At 51.8% G+C, this 20,484-nt stretch overlaps 2 protein-coding genes across 2 annotated transcripts; one reads left to right on the plus strand and one right to left on the minus strand.

Annotated features, from left to right (window-relative positions):
* Window positions 1–4,156: 4,156 nt before the first annotated feature.
* LOC119107568 (gastrulation defective protein 1 homolog) lies at window positions 4,157–13,747 on the plus strand. Its single transcript, XM_037231057.1, has 12 exons — window positions 4,157–4,206; window positions 4,840–4,950; window positions 6,016–6,101; window positions 6,518–6,711; window positions 7,128–7,358; window positions 7,836–8,016; window positions 8,541–8,725; window positions 9,424–9,562; window positions 10,571–10,717; window positions 11,004–11,154; window positions 13,090–13,258; window positions 13,545–13,747. Exons 2-12 carry the CDS (start codon window positions 4,854–4,856, stop codon window positions 13,615–13,617), a joined length of 1,653 nt encoding a protein of 550 aa, XP_037086952.1. The 5' UTR covers window positions 4,157–4,206; window positions 4,840–4,853; the 3' UTR covers window positions 13,618–13,747.
* A 1,723-nt stretch (window positions 13,748–15,470) lies between these two features.
* On the minus strand, window positions 15,471–20,484 carry LOC119107569 (NADH dehydrogenase [ubiquinone] 1 alpha subcomplex subunit 9, mitochondrial). Its single transcript, XM_037231058.1, has 7 exons — window positions 20,419–20,484; window positions 18,865–19,085; window positions 18,194–18,376; window positions 17,733–17,977; window positions 17,004–17,165; window positions 16,238–16,424; window positions 15,471–15,774 (listed from the first exon to the last, which is right to left on the minus strand). The coding sequence occupies exons 1-7, from the start codon at window positions 20,459–20,461 to the stop codon at window positions 15,601–15,603; spliced, it is 1,215 nt and encodes a 404-aa protein (XP_037086953.1). The 5' UTR covers window positions 20,462–20,484; the 3' UTR covers window positions 15,471–15,600.

The following is a 20,484-nucleotide window of genomic DNA, read 5'->3' on the forward strand; positions in this document are numbered from 1 at the left end:
TTTTCACATTTTGCGCCACTTCTCGGCAACCAAGGCGCCTGAAACTGCGATGACGAATGCCTTTTACTAAGGGCGATGGATTTTTCTCTTTTGCGCACTTCTACACGTGGTGTGTCATACTGCTGCGCTCAGGGCATGTGGCGCACCCGGGAGTAGTATGCATTGTTTGGGAATCGAACAGACAGTCACGTGGTATAGCCGCAGACAACACAGACTGCGCAACGTTAAATCGGACTCTTTCCCAGCCCTACGCACAGCAGCAGTCTGAGCCGAGCCGGCACCCGAGACAGGCATGTAGCGGGCGGCTGGGTGTCCCAAGACAGGCGTTGCAGGTTCCTTTGCAAGCACCACCTTTATTCTCCAATACATTTAAACACCAGATATTTTGCCCATTTTCCCAAACACATTAAGGCTTGAATGCGCGCCATCACCTCAAACCCTGTATTTGGAACGACTAGAAAGGCATCAGACAGCAAAGCCCCACTAAGCCTAAGCCCTTAGCCAAAGGAATTACGGAAAGGTCCGGATGTTTCCACGACAAGACATCTGATGAACATGCAATGATCACAGCACTACAATGAGAGAAAACAATCTGCGTACGCACATTATTTATGGTGCGCCGTGTGTTTCACTATACAACTTGCCGTTCCATGACATCAACTTGACATGACAGGCTCTGCGCGCCAGCCTTCGATTTTGGTCGACGCAGTCGTGCAGACTGTGCGGTGCTGCGGCACGACGGAGCTGGCTCTGACAGGGGCGGGGGGTGGACGGAGAACGTGGCGGCGCACCAGTTCGTCATGAATGTCGACAGCGCCTTGTCCCAAGTCCGGCCATGCTCGGGGTGATCTTCCAGATCGAAGAATGGACTTCTGCATCTTGCCTAGGAGATCCAGCAAAGCAGCAGGTTAGAATAGGTGAGGTGAGGTGAGGTGAGGTGAGGTGAGGTGAGGTGAGATGAGATGAGGTGGTAGGTTAGTTAGGTGGTTAGGTTAGGTTAGTTAGTTAGGTTAGGTTAGGTTAGGTTAGGTAGGTTAGGTTAGGTTAGGTTAGGTTAGGGTTAGGTCAGGTCAGGTCAGGTCAGGTTCCAGGTCAGGTCAGGTCAGGTTAGGTTAGGTTAATTAGACTAGTTAGGCTATGTTCTGGACTATTCTGTCCTGTCTGTTCACAAACGTACGTACACGCGATAAGAAGCGTATTTCATTGCATTATTGTTGTTACCTTGCCTCCGTACATTTTTTATGGTTCTTGATCAGCAGAAATATTGCAACCAGGCAACGATAACGCAAAAACGGCGCTGGGGAGTCGAGGCGGTGGGGCGTGTGGGGCGCCGCGGAAGTTCGCTATCGTAGTATTAAAATTCGAAGGTAGGGCAGAAACTACCTGTTTTATGATTATTTACGATGATGTTCCGCCTTAAACACGACGAATGATGTACCATGTTTTTTCTAACATCAGGTACCAACGTATACCTACATTTGCCAACCAGCTGCCCCTGACATGAGGTGCGGGCCAAATTCCAACTTTTTATTGTTTGCAATGATGTGATACTCTCGTACTGATTTGCATAAAACGTGTCAGATACATCAAAGGCGCAATACTACATTCAATATAACTCAAAAGCACCGTACCTGCATAAAAGCAAGTCATGTAGGATTAAAATGTTAGTTCATTGTCTACAATTGCATAAGTTTGTGCCTGCACCTCACAGAAATTTTATTCATTGAGCATGACTAATCCCAAGAAAACAAGAAAGACCAAAAAACATGGGACTAAGCCTTATTAGAATGAAGAGTTATGGAGCAGCCATCCCGCTACGCGACATCTTATTCCTTATCCTTCTGTCCCTTCACGTACAGGAATTGACCCAGCCTACCCACTGATGAGATCATCAAAACCTGTGGTTCTAGGATTAGGTCCAAACCAAAAGGCCGTATCAGGACACGGCCGTGTGGTCTACACAATACCTTTGCTAAAAGTAGACGGGCCTTAAAGAAGCGTGCCATACCAGTAGCAATCGCAATCTATGCGGATGGAGACGCGATACGATACGAACCATGAGCAGCCCAAGTCGATTTGATTGGTTACTAGCCAGCCCACCCGGATCATTCCAGCTGACTGTAACACAATGGTAGCGAACGGTAGACGGCATTGAAAGAAGACCAGCGGGGCTTTATTGTATGACGCAATCGCAGTCTAGGCTGCGATAATATCCACTAGTGGTGCCGCATGTTTGTGCTATTCTTCTTACAGTATCTGGTCATTGTCATGGCCTTAAATTTTTCTGTTAGTTTTTAATTCTCCATGCGGTGGCTAATAACCCCTAGAGCACGAGTTGTTTCTCGCTGCACAGAAACACTTGGTATGATACAAATCTGACGCCTTGGACAATTTTTCGTTTCTTGACCTCTACGTTTGCGACCCCCTCACCGTTCGGCGTTGTTTTGTAACGTAGGGGGACTGGGCGAGTTGGTCGGTGCTGCCGTCGCTCGGGGATACGCTGTTTAATGGATACATTTCGTACTACATCATATTATGTTAGTTCACCAGTGATTATTTTATCAGTGCCAGTATTTTGCCTGCCTCCTGCTTTTGCAGTGAGGACTTGAAGCCTTGATATTATATGACACAAAATGCTAGATATCCTCTGATCAAAAAGGAAACTTAACTTGATATGTTTTGAATGCATGATCTACTTCAGCCCTTACTGTGCCCTCAAACATTGCACAATGTTACTGGAAGGCATTTGTGTCACTACTTTTTTAGATTGGTTGTGCAAGTCATGAAGTAACAAATTATTGTTGTACATACCATATTGCATTGCAAGAAATGCATGCCAAACATCTGGATCATCACCACCCCTGAGCACATTGTTGGGTTATTTCCAGAAGGGATTATCCCACAGGCTATTGTGGACAGCAAGCATGATGGATTATGAATTGTGAGACAACTGGCCTGAGTCAAAGTCCTCCCTCGCCCTAATTTATTGTGTGCTGCTTAGATTCTGTCTAAAGAGAGGTTTGATGGGTTGTCTATGTGCTTTGTTATAGCAAGAAAATGGAGCTTGTATTTTATTGTCAGTTGCCACCAGCCTGGCCTGGGGACATGGGCCATATATTGACAGGGTCAACCCAGAAGACATATTTCTAGAAGATATAAAAAGGGAGACAACTTCAGCTGGCCTTTTTGGAGAGTCCCTTGTCTATAGGGATCTATATATATTGACATGATGCCTGTTTCAGGTGTTTTTGAAAAGTCTTGCACATAAGGCCTGCATTTAGAGAGGTTATGTTTGGAAATCCTATTTTACAAGGCCTGTGTTTGGAAGACCTACTTCTAGAGGCTCTGATCATAGAAGGCCTTGCAAAAGGTGTATGCTTAAGCAGTCTGATTCCTGAATTGCTATGTTCAGATGACTGATTTACACAAACTTGTGAGATCAGTTAGGAGAACATTAAAATTGTTGGTTTTCTCTCCTTGTGGCACCAAAGACATGATTTGGGAAATGTATGAAAGTTGTATGGGATGCATTATTCATATTCTATCTGGAGTGGTGTCATCCAAGTAAGCATTTAGAACACAGGTTTGTGCAGGAAACAATTTGAGCACATGTCTTATGTAAGTAGACCATTGCACACATGGTTTCTCTAAGAAGGCATTTGAAGCACAAACATGGACATGGAGGCCTTCCAACCACAGGCATCTGGAAAGGACACCTTCTTGATGCTAGGCTTCTGAACACACACCTTCAAAGTGTATGTCTAAAATAGGTTGATCAAAACTAAACATTTCATTTTGGAATGGGAGGGGGCATGTGGAAATAGGCCTTTTAGGAAAGGAATTTGTGAATAAAGTATGTGTACCTTTAAAAATTGTATTTCATATTTCCAGGAGGAGTCATGAAGAAAATAGCATTTGGAAAGATATCACTTCCTGTAGCTGGTACATCCAAGCTGTCAGCAGAAGGATACTGAGGGTGGAAACTTGGAAAATGCACCACATGGATTGGGTCATTTGGAAAGAAGGAGCCTCCATCACAACTACGTGAAGCTCAGATTGAAGAAAAGCACTCAGATGAGAATGAAGAAATGACCAGGATCATGGGCTTTGAGAGTTTTGGTGGGAAAAAGGCCAGGCAGTTGATGTAGATTGCTGTGCTGAAGGACTCACTGAAGAGTGCTGTGGAAAGAAATAAAGATAACTTAGGTAAGTTTTGGCAAAGATGAGCAAAATGGTATTTACATCACACACTATTCACAGGAATTTGTGACCAGCACTCAGGTTGGCTGTCAATATATCAAACACATCTGAATGTTTCCTGTTGCCAGAAAATGTTTGTCATTTTCAACCCAAGCAATGCTATGTTGCTGGTTACCTGGGAACCAATACTGTACTACTGGTTGCAAAATATCAAGTCTCATCAGAGTTCCTGATATCCAAACCATAATTTTGTTGAGCATAGAAGGTATCAATAAAATGCAGACTCCATTACATTTTGCAATATTTGTTGAGTTGAACTGATGTAGGTGGACCAACATTGCTCATTACTTATATCCATCTAAGATGGTCTTGGTTCAAAAATTGCTCATTTTGCATTATCATCCTTGTTACCATCATGCTTTTTTGTTCACCACACAAGTCAGTCACACTACTTTGTCTTTCTGGACATCATTTTACATTGACAGTATGTTGTTTCATTAAGGCTAAATTGTGTTTGATTATCCACCTCTGCTAACTAAATGCAGACAGCTTGATTACCATACCATGTTCAGCTGCCTTTGTGTGGTTGGCTTTGGGAGCCTGCAGCATTGGACCATTCTAACCTGCCTGCTGTGGCAGAGCGGCTAGCAGAGATGTCCGCCGCTGGCGCCGCTGGGGACGCCACCGACGTCACCGCTCCGGACAGCGAGGAGGCGGATGGCCAACACTCGGACGACGATGACGTCATTGGTGAGTAGTCGCTGACGCTCTGAAATGGGCAGGAGACTTTCACGGCCAGGGTCGATAGCTTATTGCATGCTACTGGGAATGTTTCACCCTGAGAGACATTCAGCAATGGATAAAGTATGCCTGCAAATTATATGCTGGTAATAGATCTGCTTTGATTGTTTTCATAAAACACTGGAAATTGACAAATTGGGGTACAGCTGAATTAAGAACCATTACCCCACACTCACACCCACGACAACACTTATGTGATGAGGTGACATCAAATGTTTCAACTTGATCCAATAGATACAAAATACATTGCGGAATGTCGCTTTGAATTACATACCGTCGTCCCTGTATCTGATTATGGGTGATAACACCATCGAAATGAATGCAGTGCTAATTACTGTCAGGCTTAGACAAAAGGATATCTTATACTTAAACTTTCGCCTTGTGAAAGCTGTCTTGGCTGTCTCATCAGAAGGGAGGGCCCCCCCCCCCCGCCAAATGTTCCCTCATTAAGCTAGTCATTGAAGATGGTGGATAATTTGTCTGAGCGATCCGGCGTTCCCCGGCGTGGAGCCTTCAGGTGTTTTATTGCCTTTCCATGTCAGGTTGACATCAGTGCGTGAGAGCAAAGTTAACAATTGCTATTTTGTGGGTCAGGAAACGGTACTTTCCGAACCCAATAGGCACAAATCCTGGTCCGCATCACGTTGAGTACAAGGTGCTGTATGACCGAGCAAGGTGAATGAAATCGTCATATGCCATCTGGCTCGATACGCCGTGAGCAGGTCACTGACATGACGAGTGCATAGTGACCTGTGTGTTCGAGCATCATCACCATATGCTAGCATAGTGGACCCCGGCCAACAGAAACGGAAGTCATCTTGGTTTAGCTGTGTCTCGACCGTCGACGAGAAGTCCGTGATTTCCGATATTAGTGCTCCGTAAGGTACCACACCATTTCAGACCTTGCTGTCCGGAGACTATGGCGACGTTCTAAGCTCATTTGGTTGGCTTTTCGGTTTCAGGAGTATGGTGAAAAGCCGCTTTGACGACAGCATGTTTGATGGCATTCCACAGGTCCGCCAGTGCCGCCTACGCTGGCGGGCTCGGTTGGTGACGAGGATGGAGGGGCCAGTGACGTCAGTGAGGATGAGGAGGACAATGTGAGTCTCCATTCTTTAGGGCATTCAAACCTCTTTGGGTAACTAGCTGACTACTGAATATACAGGTTCGCTGCCCCTGTTGTATGTACGCCCGTGTTGGAAGGCTTTTAAGCGCTTTCTAAAGAATGGTTTTCTGACGACACTGGTTGTTGGCTTTTTTGTGCCTTACCTGTTTCCTCCTCGTCGCCATTGCATTGCAGCCACGGACGACCCCGTGAGACCGTGTGTACGGCTAGTTGTGACATACATGACACGTTTGACCGCGTTGGACTACCCGTTTGTGTGCGCCTTCGTGTGCCTGTTTATGACCATGCGCGTGCCAGGGTGTTCCGGCGCGTGGGACAGTGTGTGCTGGGACGGACCACCACTGGGTCTCAGTGGTGGTCCGCCTGTGACGGCCTATGGTGGCGCGACAGGACCCGCGCGGCTGGATCCCGCACGCGCAGGAGCTGGCGCTGGAGCACGGCGCGCGGCCGGTGACGGCGCTGGCCGCCGACCCGGCCGGCTCGCGGCTCGTCAGCGGCGGCCTAGACTACGTGCTCAAGTACTGGGACTTCAACGGCATGGACGTCGGCCGCCGCTGCTTCCGCGAGATGCGGCCGTTTGAGAGGTGAGCTCCGCCGTCGGGGCGCGGGCCGCTGGCGGCGCGCGCTGCAGATGCAGAGATGCGGCTCGCGCCGGATGTAGCGCCTTTGGCAATCAGCGCACAAAGGAAACAAACCAATCTAAACTTTCCCTTCCCCCCACCAATAGAAGTAAGGAGTCGAAAGGGTGTCGGCGTTGACCCAAGTCTGTCCTGTGGGATTCATTTTTTTAAGCGTTTTCGAAGTTTGGTGTGGGGGCTGCTGCATGAGTTGGGCTCTGTCCCATTCCATGAACCACATAGGATGGATACCCACCTGATATGATGCCATGGGAGAATGACATGGTTTGCATACTATGTGAATGGCAAGGGCGGCAGGCTCCTCTCGTGCCGTCCCTGCTCGCCTCGCCTGCTCGTGCCTAACCACGTGGTTGGTCGCGCAGCCACCCCATCAACGACGTGCAATACTCGTCGACGGGCGACCGCGTGCTGGCGGTGTCGGGCAGCTCGCGCGCCAAAGTGCTCGACCGGGACGGTCTGGAGGTGGCCGAGACGCCGCGCGGCGACATGTACCTGGTGGACATGCAGCGCACCAAGGGCCATGTGGCGGCCATCAGCGGCGCCGCCTGGCACCCCAAGCTCAAGGACGAGTTCCTCACCTGCGCCAGCGACGGGTCAGTGCCGCTGACACGGGCCGCTACGCTTGGGAGGAGGACTGGGCGACAGGAGAAGGTTAAGCTAGCGGGAGAGGGGGTGAGGGATGCAGTAGCATGAGGAGGAGGGTGCACCACCTTGGGCAGGTGTGCTTTGGTATAGGCGTGATCATAGCGCTGTGGGTGTGCAGATGCATTGCGGCCTAGAGAGTGCTGTGGTATGGACATGGGTGCGGCACATGGGGTGGTGTGAAACTTCTGGCTGCTGTGTTACACTACATGTAATGTAGAAATAGCAGTACCATGTGCTAGGCAGTGCTATAATAAGCCCTTACCTGCAATCAGGATGTTCTACTTCCATGTGCCCACCCTGCATCCATCTAGTGAGGTGGTCATCCCTGTTTTTCGAGGCATGTTATGGAAATCCATTATCATGACCTACCTTTGATCACCAATGCCGCTTCACTCCTTGTACCTGAGCCCCTGTTATGCCTGCAGCACGTGTCGCATCTGGCACGTGGAGGACGCGGCCAAGCAGCAGCGGCACGTGGTGAAGCCGCGGCAGGCGGGCGGCCTGAAGACGCACCCGAGCGCCTGCAGCTACAGCCGCGACGGCACCCTGGTAGCGGCCGCCTGCACGGACGGCTCACTGCAGATGTGGGACCACCGGAAGAGCTATGTAAGACATGTCCCAGCCGCCTGGGTGACATGCAAGACCCGTCTCAGGTTTGCGATCGTCGGTTTACTGCGTGTGGTCCTTCCCAGGTGTGGAAACACCCGAACAAAAGCTGTGGAACGCCGATGTTAGGGTCCGGTCCGTGGGGCGGGGTGAAAGTATCAGAAACACGCTTAAAGACGCCGGAGATCAGGCACAGAGACAACGGAAACACATGCATTTATTGATTAAATTAGATCATGCGAATTGGATCAGCAACATGGTGATGTATGTAGAAGAGCTTTAAAGTAATCTGATCCTCATAATGTAATGAATAAGTCCAGAAAGACATTTTTCTGCACTCACTCATTCCAAAACGAACGTATGGTTATTCTTATTTTCCTCTGCATGCATTCAGTTCTGTTGGGATTCCGTATGGCGATAGCATCACGTTGTCGGCAATGTTTTCTTTCTGCCGCATGTCGTGCTGGAGAAATCCCAAGTCCACAAAATTCAAGCCAGTTGACGGCTACCCCGTCCTGTTGCAGGTGAACACGTGCATGCTCGTGCGGGACGCCCACCAGAAGGGCACCGAGACGTCGAGCATGGTGTTCTCGTACGACAATTTGAGCGTAGCCACACGAGGTGGCGATGAGACACTGAAGCTCTGGGACGTCCGCCAGCTCCGGAAGCCCGTGCACACGACCGCCGGCCTGTTCAACAAGTTTGCCATGTGCGTCATCGGTCAGCTGAAGTCCCATGCGGCGCTGCTCGCTGCCCTGCTCCCCCCCCCCCCCCCCCCCTCCCATTAGCTGCTGGAGCTGTGAAGTTGCGCTTCACTGGAGGACCAGTTGTCCATCCATAGCTGCTGGAGCTGCGGCGTCGCGCCCCACGGGAGGAGCGACTGTCCGTCCATGGCTTAGTCACATCAGTGTTTCGCACAAAACCTCGGTCCGATAATCTATCGTCGCCAGCTTTGTTTGCACTGTGTATCCAGGCAGCACCGGCTGCTTGCTCAGTCCCTGTGACCAGCTGTGTAGTTCTGGACAGGACTGACTGTTGTTCAGCCCCAATGACCAGCTGTGTGTTTCTGGACAGGACCGACTGCCTGTTCAGCCCCTGTGATCAGCTGTGTGTGCCTGGACAGGGCCGACTGCCCGTTCAGCCCCAATGACCAGCTGTGTGTTTCGGGACAGGACCGACTGTCTGTTCAGCCCCAATGACCAGCTGTGTTTCTGGACAGGACCGACTGCCTGTTCAGCCCCAATGACCAGCTGTGTTTCTGGACAGGACTGACTGTCTGTTCAGCCCCAATGACCAGCTGTGTTTCTGGACAGGGCCGACTGCCTGTTCAGCCCCAATGACCAGCTGTGTTTCTGGACAGGACTGACTGTCTGTTCAGCCCCAATGACCAGCTGTGTTTCTGGACAGGACCGACTGCCTGTTCAGCCCCAATGACCAGCTGGTGGTGACCGGCACGTCGTTGGATCGGGGCGAGACGGTTGGCCAGCTGCACTTCTTCAGCCGGCTGACGTTCGAGAAGGTGGCCCAGCTGCCGGTGGCCGAGGGGGTGAGCTGAGCGTAGTCTTCTCATCTGTGCTGCACGTCCACGTAACGTCGCTGTCCTAGCAGGCCGGTCGGTGCCGCGTGTGCTGCGCGTTGCTCTGTGGGATCCCCACGACCCACAGCGTATGCTTCCCCATGTCCAAAAGTTGCAAGCGGCAAACAGAATGGAATCAGCGGGGCACGGTCGGTCGACTGACCACGGCTCACGGTGCACACTCCATACGGCCCACAGGGTAGACTCCACACGGCCCACGGTACAGACTCCATACGGCCCTTAGTGTAGACTCCATACGGCCCACAGTGTAGACTCCACACGACCCACGGTACAGACTCCATACGGCCCATAGTGTAGACTCCACACGACCCACGGTGCAGACTCCATACGGCCCACAGTGTAGACTCCATACGGCCCACAGTGTAGACTCCATACGGCCCACAGTGTAGACTCCACACGGCCCACGCTGCAGACTCCATACGGCCCATAGTGTAGACTCCATATGGCCCACAGTGTAGACTCCACACGACCCATGGTGCAGACTCCATACGGCCCACAGTGTAGACTCCACACGGCCAACGGTGCAGACTATACGGTCCAGTGTAGACTCCATGCGGCCCATAGTGTAGACTCCATACGGCCCACAGTGTAGACTCCACACGGCCCACGTTGCAGACTCCGTACGACCCACAGTGTAGACTCCATACGGCCCACGGTGTAGACTCCACGCGGCCCACGTTGCAGACTCCATACGACCCACAGTGTAGACTCCATACGGCCCACAGCGTAGACTCCACACGGCCCACGTTGCAGACTCCACACGACCCACAGTGTAGACTCCATATGACCCACAGGCTCCGTATGGCCCTAGCACGGAAGGTCCAAACGGCCCGCAGTGTGGCCTCCCCGCGGCGCCAGGGTACTCCCCTGGCCGCCGCAGTGTGATCGGTCCGTGAGGGTGTTCACACGCTGCCTGATCGGGCGCTCTGTGTGACGTCACTGGGGTCCGTTTGGCAGCACGTGATTCGGATCGTCTGGCACCCGCGCATCAACCAGCTGATGCTGGGCTGCGGCAGCGGCGTCTGCAAGGTGCTGTTCGACCCGGACAAGTCGCACCGTGGTGCCATCCTCGCGGCCGGCAAGAAGAAGTCCAAGTCGAAGCAGGTACGTTCGCTCGCGGCGATCGCAGTCGTGCTTGCAGTGAGCGGCTCAAATGGTGCGTGATAATGAACGTGTACTGAGTCTGACGTCGGCTGTAGCGCTGTGGCATGTTTTAATGATTTCGCCAGCGTGGTGCGAAATCCCGCCGCGCATGCGTGGCGCGGATGGTGTAGCGATACCGTTCCGTCTGAGGTCGTAGACGACTTAGGTGCTGTCATACCGTGCTCCAGTCCGTCTGGCCCGTTTGTGTGGGCTGGCCGGACGACTCACGCTCTTGCCTGCGCGGCAGATGGAGGTGGTGATGAATACGCAGGTGATCACGCCGCACGCGCTGCCCATGTTTCGCGAGCCGCGGCCGCGCTCCACCCACAAACAGATTGAGAAGGCCCGCCAGGACCCGCAGAAATCGCGCCGGCCCGACCTCCCCCAGGGAAAGTCAGGTCAGTCGAGCGGCACGCGTGAGCCGCGGTGAGGACCGTCGCAGGACCTGGTCACGAACCGGTGGAGTCCTCATGTCTGTACGGAGTCGCAGTGCTGCTGGCTGTCCGTGGCATGTTCGGCTTCTCACTCTGAACGGGCAGGAAAGCAGCTGCGCAAGTACGGCTGGTGAGCGCGCAGTGCTGCTGGCTGTCCGCAAACATCGCTGAAAATAGCTCACACTGGCCATGCCGCATTGCCCGGTCGTTTGTTGTGAGAGTTGTCCCGTCTTGACCCATTGTATTAGCGCAGTGAACACCAAGTTGTGTCCGTATTTCGTTTATGCACGCAAGCGAGGCTGAAAAGAAATAGCCCGTTGCTGATAAGGTATGTGAAATCGCCCTGCTTCCTGACGGTACTAGCTATTATTCAGTCCGCTTGGCCAAGGATGTTTTTAATTAATGTCGTAAGAATGCAGTTTTGCAATCTGATAGACGAACCTGTTAGTGGAATGAATGAAATACCCTTGTGGGAAGCGGACCGAATAATATGTGGACGAGGCGAAGGATTCAGTGTATTATGGTAAATGTCGGCCATCCAGCATGGCTCCCATCTGTAACAATGAGGAAAGTCAGTAACAAAGGGAAAACAAAGAGAAAGAGAGAAAGGGGAAATGCAGAGTTTTCCTTGGGGGACCTCAGTGAGAAAAGGGGACATATATACTTGTTAGGGGTTGTATCGGAATGATATGCATTGCACTTTTTATTTTACTTTGGATTGAACACTTGAGTGCCTGATAGCAATGATTGATCTTTTTGAGTGCGTGATTTATGAGGGATGTGCTTAGTGCGATGACGTTGGAGCAATTTCTTCATTAAAAAGCTAGGTGGCATTTGCGGTTTTAGTTGTTGGTTTGCTGTGATATCGGCAGTATCGTGCTGCTGCTCCGACACGTAGCGCCGTAACTTTGCCGGAAGTGCCAGCAGCGAGCTGTGGGTGGACGCCCGTCCATCTGCGTCCACGTCCACAGGCTTTACAATGTAGTGCATATATGCTTCATTGTAGAATCTGTGCCAGGGTTTTGTCCAACGCCGTTAAGTCACAACCAGACCCCAGTTTTGTGTTGTTTGTCAAGGTCATGTTTTGCTCTCCTTGCTGCCCAGTGTCTGCACACGTCCGCGGCAGACTGGTTCGTTTCTCTTGTGATTGCGGGCTGGGGTTCTCAAGCGCGTTCGTTTAATTCCTGTAATCCGAAGTCGCTGCCTTTACTGTCCATTTGTGTGTGATACGCAGCACAATAATGTGTGACCATTTCAATAGAGCGCAGCGAAGAATCAGGGAGCAGGTAGTTCCATTGATTGCACGGGCACTCGATCTGCTCAATACAGTTACGGCTCTCCGTAGCAACCATTGCCATGTAACCTGTGCGCAGCAACATGTCATTGCAATGCAAATGTCACGGTACCTATCGTATTTGATAAGTCAGTCTGGTTTTTCCTTTCGTAACAAACACACGTTCGACAATAACAAGCATGCGTCAAATGTCGAAGAAAATGACCGAATAATGATGACCAACGTCTCCTGTTTAGGAAAAGTGAATAACAATAGTTTTTTTGTACCAGATTTTCGCAATAGCATTTCACAGTCCTGCTCAGAACGTGTGGTATCAGGACGATAGAACATTGTCGTGTAACAGGCATGAATCGTCGCTCGCTCGCACAATCTCTGCAGGCACTTCCATACCATAATGTAACCTAAAACTCTCGACATGTGCAGACGGTGAACACTTCATTTGGTATAAAAAGCCGCGTATCCATGGCACTCGTTGGGGCGGCTGTGCCGTTCCCGTAGTCGCTGGGAATGCCCGGGAGAGACCGTTGCCAGCGCCGGTGCTCCGCGCGTGCCGAGTCTCGAGTGCGTGTCTGCACGGATAACGGACGGAACGCTGCCTCCGGCAGGCACTGGCGGCCGCGTGGCCACTGGCGGCTCCACGCTCTCCTCCTACATCATGCGCACGCTCGGTGTCGAGGCCAAGAAGCGCGAGGAAGGTGACCCGCGCGAGGCCCTACTCAAGCACGCCAAGGAGGCGGCTGAGAACCCCTACTGGGTCACGCCGGCCTATGCCAAGTACGTGACGCGCCGGCGGCCAGGTTCCCGCACTAGGGAGCGGAAGGGAGCGGCTGTGACGGCAGCCGGGCTTGATGTGCTTTTGTGGGCGGAAGTTTCGGTGGGGGGGAGGGACCCTCTACTTAGTGACGTGACGTATGGGATAGGCTAGGTGGAGACTGAGAATCAGAGGTAGAGTGGACACAATGCTCATAACTGAGGACATTGTCGGCAGTGAGTTAGTTGTAAGCTTATCGCATTTGGTGAGATTTGTTGCCGCTTTCACAGAACATTTTGACCCTTTCAGGACGCAACCGAAGCAGATCTTCCAGCAACCCGAGAATCAAGACGAACCGGACCCAAAGAAACGCAAGACGTAATTCGTATCATCTTTTCATCATGTTGTCGACGTTGATGTTGCGTATATCTATGTACGTCAGCACCCCCCATCTTAAATGCAATGTACATCGTGAATATTTTGAAGCACAATATATCTGTAACATCACCAGTGATAGTCTCTTTTCTAAATGTGGTAAGGCTTCTGTGAGCCGGAAACAAATATTCAATAACGTTAGTTGGATAAACATGATAGATGTGGGGAACAATAAGAATAAACTCATCCCTGAAATACAATGATTTAGACGAGGGAATCATCAATAATATTTACATTTATAATTTTGTATTTCAGCTATTGGTCCTCTAATTAAACGCATATAAAGCAAGTACTTGATTCCAATCACAAACGTGCAGATAATTTTACAAACGTTTCGCACGTTTCTCGGACCGCCTTATATCGAGGTCCTCCGTTTGAGAAGAATTGCTTACTATACGGTGCCATATGGGACAGGCCTCAAAAGTCGTTCAGAGGAAATGATGGTGTTCGGTGTAGGTTTCAGGTTTCTTATTTAAATTGCTGCTGCGATTTTTAAGTCGGCATCTCTTCACATACCTGCAAGATTGATGCTGTGAGCGAGTTTGTGTCGACGAACTCCGTATGATGTGCGTTAGAGAAATCTTCCCCGAATGGTGTTTTTGCTCTTTTTTTCTGGCACCTCGGATGTGCGCGTTAAAACGCTCCCGGACGCTACGTTGTTTCGCCAATACAGGTATTTGGGGTTTTGCGTAGCTGACAAGTGATGAAGAATACAACATTCATGGTCCGAACACAACATTCATGACGCATGGTCCGGGACCTCTGAGATGCAAAAAACAAGACCAAAGACTCCATTCGGCGACCATTTCACTGACGTCCATCATACGGAAATGGTCGACAAAAATTCGCTCTATATATATATATATATATATATATATATATATATATATATATATATATATATATATATATATACGCGACTTCCTCTTCGAGCATTCTGAAGTCTGTCACATACGACAGTCTGACCATACAAATTATCTCCAAGAGTTGCTGGACACGTATCCCAACAACAGTAAATCATGCCGCCTTAGAATGTTCTACACGTCTGTGATGTGAATCAAGTCCTCATTTACGTGTGTGTAGAGGCAGCTCCCTCGATTGAAATTTTGTTCTGGACTTATCCATTCCTTTATGGGCAATAACGTATTACTTCCTCAACAGCCTTTGGGCATGTTTGCCACCGACCCGAGGCTGCATCGTCTGAGCCGGCTATCCGATATGCAGCAGCAGTTATCATGTACACGGCTTTATAACACGACTAACAGGGCTGTCTGAATCTTGTAAGCGGCAGGTGGCGGCCATAAATGTCGTCACTAGATTGCCATTTGGACCGCCCATCAGGCAACTAGCTACTATCTGCCAGCAATCTCGCTCCTGCCGTATTTAGCCTGTCCCGGCCTGATCCCTCTGGCATTGCGAGGCCTGGTCTTCGAACCACGCCAGTGTCTCCAGGCAACGACGCCTATTATTCATCGCTGCATTGTACCTGGGGTAGCAGACTAGACGGCATATCTACTGGTAATATCATTCATAACCGCCCGCGCGGCTGCAACAATAAAGGGCCAGTAAGTGATGTCACGGCCGCATTGGCTAGTTCCGAGGATCGCCTGCCTGATCCATGGACAACTCAGAGCGATGGGCTGCGGTCAAGGCTCATGACGGCGTGATAGGTCAAACTGAGAGCCTTGTGTGGCCAGTGCTTCGTGTGGACCTCGCCATTGCGCCTGCGGTCACACCAGCCTCACATCACCTACCAATCGAAGCAGCCCGCCTCCACGCCGACTGGAGCCGAAAGCCATCTCTGGATCACGCCATGCATTTGCCCGAGGCGTATGTACAGTATATTCACATCACAGATGCACCTAACGGGGCCGGGCTACGTGTGTCCGCCGGCAGAGCCGTCCGGCCGCCGGCGTCGGCGGGCCGTCTCTCACACCACCACCCGCGGCGGCGCCGGCTTCTCGAACTCGTCCAGCTGCTCCTCGTAATAGGCGCCGGCCTTGTGCGGGTTGAGCTCCCACATGATGCGATCCTCCATGGTGGTCAGCGTCACACCAAGGTCGACCAGAGTCGGAGCACCGCTCACCGTGTCGGTCACGCATTCCTGCAGGGGCGGCAAGAGGTCAGAGGGTCACGGGGTCAGCGGGGCGGCACGGGGTCAGCGGGGCGGCGCGGGATCAGCGGGAGCGGCACGGGGTCAGTGGGGACGGTACGGAGTCAGTGGGGGCAGCACGGGCTCCGCGGGGGTGGCACGCGGTCAGCGGAGACGGCACGGGGTCCGCGGGGCGGCACAGGGTCGGCAGCGGCGGCGACCACACGTCACGACAAGGCCGTTGGGAGCGGCCCGGTGCGGCTTGGTCACCAAAACGGGCATTTGGTCCTAAAGCAATCCACGCGACTGGCACAATGACCACCACTCATCGGTATTCGATCGCCCGCCATCCCTGGAGAGCTGTCCAGGCTGAACGTAACCCGGGGCTGAGACGCGCAGCACGTCGGCAGTGCGGCATACGTCCCCCCCCCCCCCTACCCCCACAGCGCACCAGCAGCGGCGCGTCAGCACGCACCCGCTCCACTTTGTCGGGCACCAGCGTGCCGATGGGCCAGCTGGGACAGAACAGCTCGTTGAGGCGGGCGCGCAGCATGAGCGTCGGGTCCCACTTCATGTCGTAACGCACATAGCCCCAGTCGCTCTTCTTGCGCACGACGCGGTGGAACCAATCGACCAGCTCGCTCAGCTGGTAGCGGTGCGGTCTGCGGCAGGCCGGTGAACGCGGCGTCAGGCACCACGGTCGGTCCGCGGCGCCGGGGAACGGCACGGCGACCGGCATGTACATACAGGCCGACCGCAGGGGGTCGTTGACGACACTGTTCGGGTCGTGACGCCGAGGCATCGAGATCACGTCATCATGTAACACCATATCACTCGAAGACCACTTCAAAAGATTTCCTCGTCCATAACGCAGACTGGTGTCTTTACGAGAATGATCGCTGACTTATACCTTTGTCTAATGCCTTTGGGGACAATAAATACGTGACCACACCAAACAGCCACCAGGGGCTCACCGCACCAAATATACTCATACACGTAGGACAGGGAGGGGAGGAAACCCGCCCAATATTTCGGACATGTCGATATCAGGCCTTGTGTAGCACAAGGCAAGCAGCAAGAGAAACAGAGTCGAGCCAGATCCTCTCCTCCATGAGCTTCAAAGCACGCTACATGCATTTTCCTTACACAGGACGCTGGCGGCGCAACACCTTCTAGCGATCGGCGGCAGCCGCTGGTGGTGCGGTGCCGGCGGCGGCCGTGCTGGCGCCAGCATCACTCACCCGACGGCCTCGTACGTCTGGCCGACGGCGTCCGGCGAGGCCAGCGCCTTCACCACGCCCAGCGCCACGTCCCCCACGAACACCGGCTGCTTGATGGTGTGCTCGCCCTTCCCGTACAGCGGCATCCACTTGCCCTGGTGCCGGGTCAGGCTCGTGAAGTACCTGCCGACCGCCACGGCGTCATCACGGCGCACACCTTGTTCGGCGTTTGCGTATCAGAAACGGTTCCAATACTAAGACGGCCAGGGATGGCTTTAGGTCATTTCTGGATTGAATGGAAAGGGAATAGATTGAGTCGAGTGCACTTACATGGGGTTTTTGGCGAACATAGCCTTTTGAAGATCATTCGATGCAATGCATGCCCCTGCCGAACTAAACCCTCTAGTTTCTGAGCTATACGCCCGTAGCAACGTCATTCAAATCTTGCCACCCCACAGACCAGGCAGCATTCAAGTCTAGCTAATCATAGCTGATGCTTGCATCAATACCTTTAGATGCGGAATGTTCCCTTTAAAAGGCTTCGTCCTTTTTCGACTTCAGATAACAACCCATAAATGTTACCATGCAATGAACGGACACTGAACTGCCCGCATTGATACGCCATTGACTTTCACGTAGCACCAATGCTTTTTCTTCTCAAACCCTCGCGGACACAGACCTCTTCTATGCTGACCTGCCACCTGACGAGACCTCCCATTACATCCCAATGCTCCTGAGCCCTCCTCTGACCTGGTGAACCGGTCCTCCTGGCCGAACATGTCTGCCGGCCGAAACACGATGGCATCGGGGAACTCCTCGCGCACGGCCATCTCGCCGTGCCACTTGCTCCGCAGGAACTGAGAGCCACCCTTCAGCACGTGTCCCTCAGGGTTCTCCGCCGCGTTCAGTGCCGAGAAGTGCACCAGTTTCTTAACGCCGGCCTCGCGGCAGGCCCGCGCGATAGCCCGCGCGCCCGCGTTGTGGACGTCATCGAACTGCCGGCAGTATGGCTGTCAGGGACACGGCCGATCTCTCAGCCGAGGAGGCGCCAACAGTACACGCCAAACGAGGGACATACTTGGGAGTTATCCCGCGTGGCGCCAGGGAGTGTCGCAGCGGCCGTAGGCGAGCAGCTCATCTCGGACATGGGAATGCTCATGGGAAACTTTAAACATGGGCGCTACTTGCAGTCAGCCGATCACGCGCCGCACCTTGAAGTTGAAGGTGGTGAAGTCGCGGCCCACCAGGTTGATGACCGCATTGGAGTGCTTGACGGCCTTCCGGATGGAGTCCATGTCGCGCAGGTTGTAGTGGCAGAAGACCACCTGGCCCAGGTCGCCGGCCAGCTTGAGGTGGCGCACGTCGTAGTCATCGCCCCGGTAGGCGGTCACGATCTGGCGACGACCACATCATGCTGTCGAACACGGACTGGGCCTCTGTGACAGTCACACCCAGTGCTTGTCTATGGTTTGGGCCGCTGGGATGGAGAGCAACTATGTGTAAAGTACAACATATAAATGGCAAAACAACATCTTCAAGCAGCTTGAAAAAGCATGAAATTCACTTCACTGGCCTCAAACTGCATAGACAAGCCACTTCTATTAAATGAAAATACACAGTAGTACTCAAATGGGTATCATGTGGCAAATCACGCCAAAGAATCATACAGTCTTACAGGCCAAGGAATGTTAACTGTTTGGCATGGAGACAATCCGACAGAACATTTGTCCAGCATTCATTCTGTTCGAATTTGGCCCTTGAAACGGCATCACCAAACTCTGGAGAGCGCCCAGACAGCACCAGAGTGAGGCTCCCGCGTGCGGTGGCGTCCTCGCTGCCCTGCCTCGGGCCGGCACCGCCGGCGGCAGCGCGATGCTCTCACCTGTGATCCGACCTTGCCCAGCCGGTTGACAACATAGCGGCCAAGGAAGCCGGTACCACCAAACACGGTGACCACCTGTCCGGAGAAGCTGGAGCGGCCGCCGCGGCCGCGTGGCAGGTCCGACAGCCGCGTGGTGGGCAGCACCTCGACGTCGCCGGCCGACGCCACCGACACGCCGCTCGAGGAGGCATGCCGGCAGGCTGACACTGCGCCACGGCTCACTGTATGGCCGGGACAGACAGTGCAGCACTCAGGTGGCAGACACAGAGCAGCCAGCACATAACACTTTCAAATTGGGTGTCAGAGTTGAGAAGCTATGGGCAAAGGCTGAAGGTGTGGAGAAGCACCTATATTTCATTGATAGTTTAGGGTGGTCAAAATGCAGCTTAGCATCAAATAAACAGACCTACAGTACAATAATTATTTTCTAGCTTTTTGCTATCAGCAGTATTAAATTTCAATGCCTAAAAAATGTGAAATAAAGTGAAAATGTTATCATGATCTGGAAAAGAAGAACTAGTTCTCATGAGCAATGAGCAAAATGAACATTACCCATTCTCTCTGAGCTCCTCCCCCCCCCCCCCCCACCATCATCTGAAAATCCACTGAGACCTTGTCTCTTGATTTCTTTGACACAGCCTGCATGACCCTAGCCATATTTTTTAGAACTAGGGAAATGGTCAAACCTAGTCACTTAGCTACATATCCAAAGATGCATCTTGTTAAATCACATTCTGGCCAAAAAATTATATAAACTAAGAAGATTGAGCTAATTCTTTAAATTGCTTATTTTTCTAACCTTGATACTTTTTGGCCCTGATTACCCCATGAGAGAAAGCATATTATATTTGTTCATATCTTATTATATTACACTGTATCACAGGATCATGAAAATTAAGCAATCAGTACCCACTGAGTCTTAAGCATTAACATTGACTTGTAGCAGTAAAAATGCAACACATACCAAAACACATCCCCCACAGTAGCAGCAACAAAGCAGAGAAGTCTAACCTGTGCACACCATAAATCTGAGTCCTCTGAATTTGGTACACAGTCAACACAATTTTTGTATGTAGGCATTGTAGAGCACTAGTATTACAAAACATGTTTACAAAGAAATTTCAAGAAATACCTGCTGCAAACCTTACAGCCAAAAAAATTACAACTAAGCACCATGTGACCTGGCTAAGCTTGGCACGCATGCAGAAGGTTCGGCATGATGACATTGCACGCTTCTGGTGCAGTGGATAGGCTTCTTGAAGACTGGACATGGGCTGTGAAGGACATAAATACATACCTTCCCAAGCAAAAGAGAGCCAAAATGGCTGCAATAGGTTTATAATGTTTTCTCAAACATGTAAATGAATCCGTAACCTAAAAAGGTTAATAAAATAGGCAGTCAACATCCATGCGCGAAGTAGCCCGAAATAAAGGAGACATAAATGGCGCACCACGAAGCGCACCCCAGAGCAGGAGAAGACACTTCGAAACCCGATCACTGAAACCCAGCACGACAAGGAGCACAGTCATATCTTGGAACGCAAAATTGCTTACCAGTGAATACATTAGACGAATTTTTTAAGAGCGAGGCCGCCATTGCGGCGCGCTGGTTACGCCTTC

The sequence above is a fragment of the Pollicipes pollicipes genome, unplaced genomic scaffold (genome assembly GCF_011947565.3).
Source record: "Pollicipes pollicipes isolate AB1234 unplaced genomic scaffold, Ppol_2.1 Scaffold_6686;HRSCAF=7923_pilon_pilon_pilon, whole genome shotgun sequence".
NCBI lineage: Eukaryota > Metazoa > Arthropoda > Thecostraca > Pollicipedomorpha > Pollicipedidae > Pollicipes > Pollicipes pollicipes.

Excerpts from the sequence above, each read along its gene's own strand:
- LOC119107568 (XM_037231057.1), top strand. The coding sequence starts at position 4,854 with ATGTCCGCCGCTGGCGCCGCTGGGGACGCCACCGACGTCACCGCTCCG. Across the intron at positions 8,017-8,540 it reads GGGACCACCGGAAGAGCTAT|GTGAACACGTGCATGCTCGT; the intron begins GTAAGACATGTC and ends GTCCTGTTGCAG. Across the intron at positions 9,563-10,570 it reads AGCTGCCGGTGGCCGAGGGG|CACGTGATTCGGATCGTCTG; the intron begins GTGAGCTGAGCG and ends TCCGTTTGGCAG.
- LOC119107569 (XM_037231058.1), bottom strand. The coding sequence starts at position 20,461 with ATGGCGGCCTCGCTCTTAAAAAATTCGTCTAATGTATTCACTG. Across the intron at positions 16,425-17,003 it reads CAGACGTACGAGGCCGTCGG|ACCGCACCGCTACCAGCTGA; the intron begins GTGAGTGATGCT and ends GGCCTGCCGCAG. Across the intron at positions 15,775-16,237 it reads TGCCCGACAAAGTGGAGCGG|GAATGCGTGACCGACACGGT; the intron begins GTGCGTGCTGAC and ends CCGCCCCTGCAG.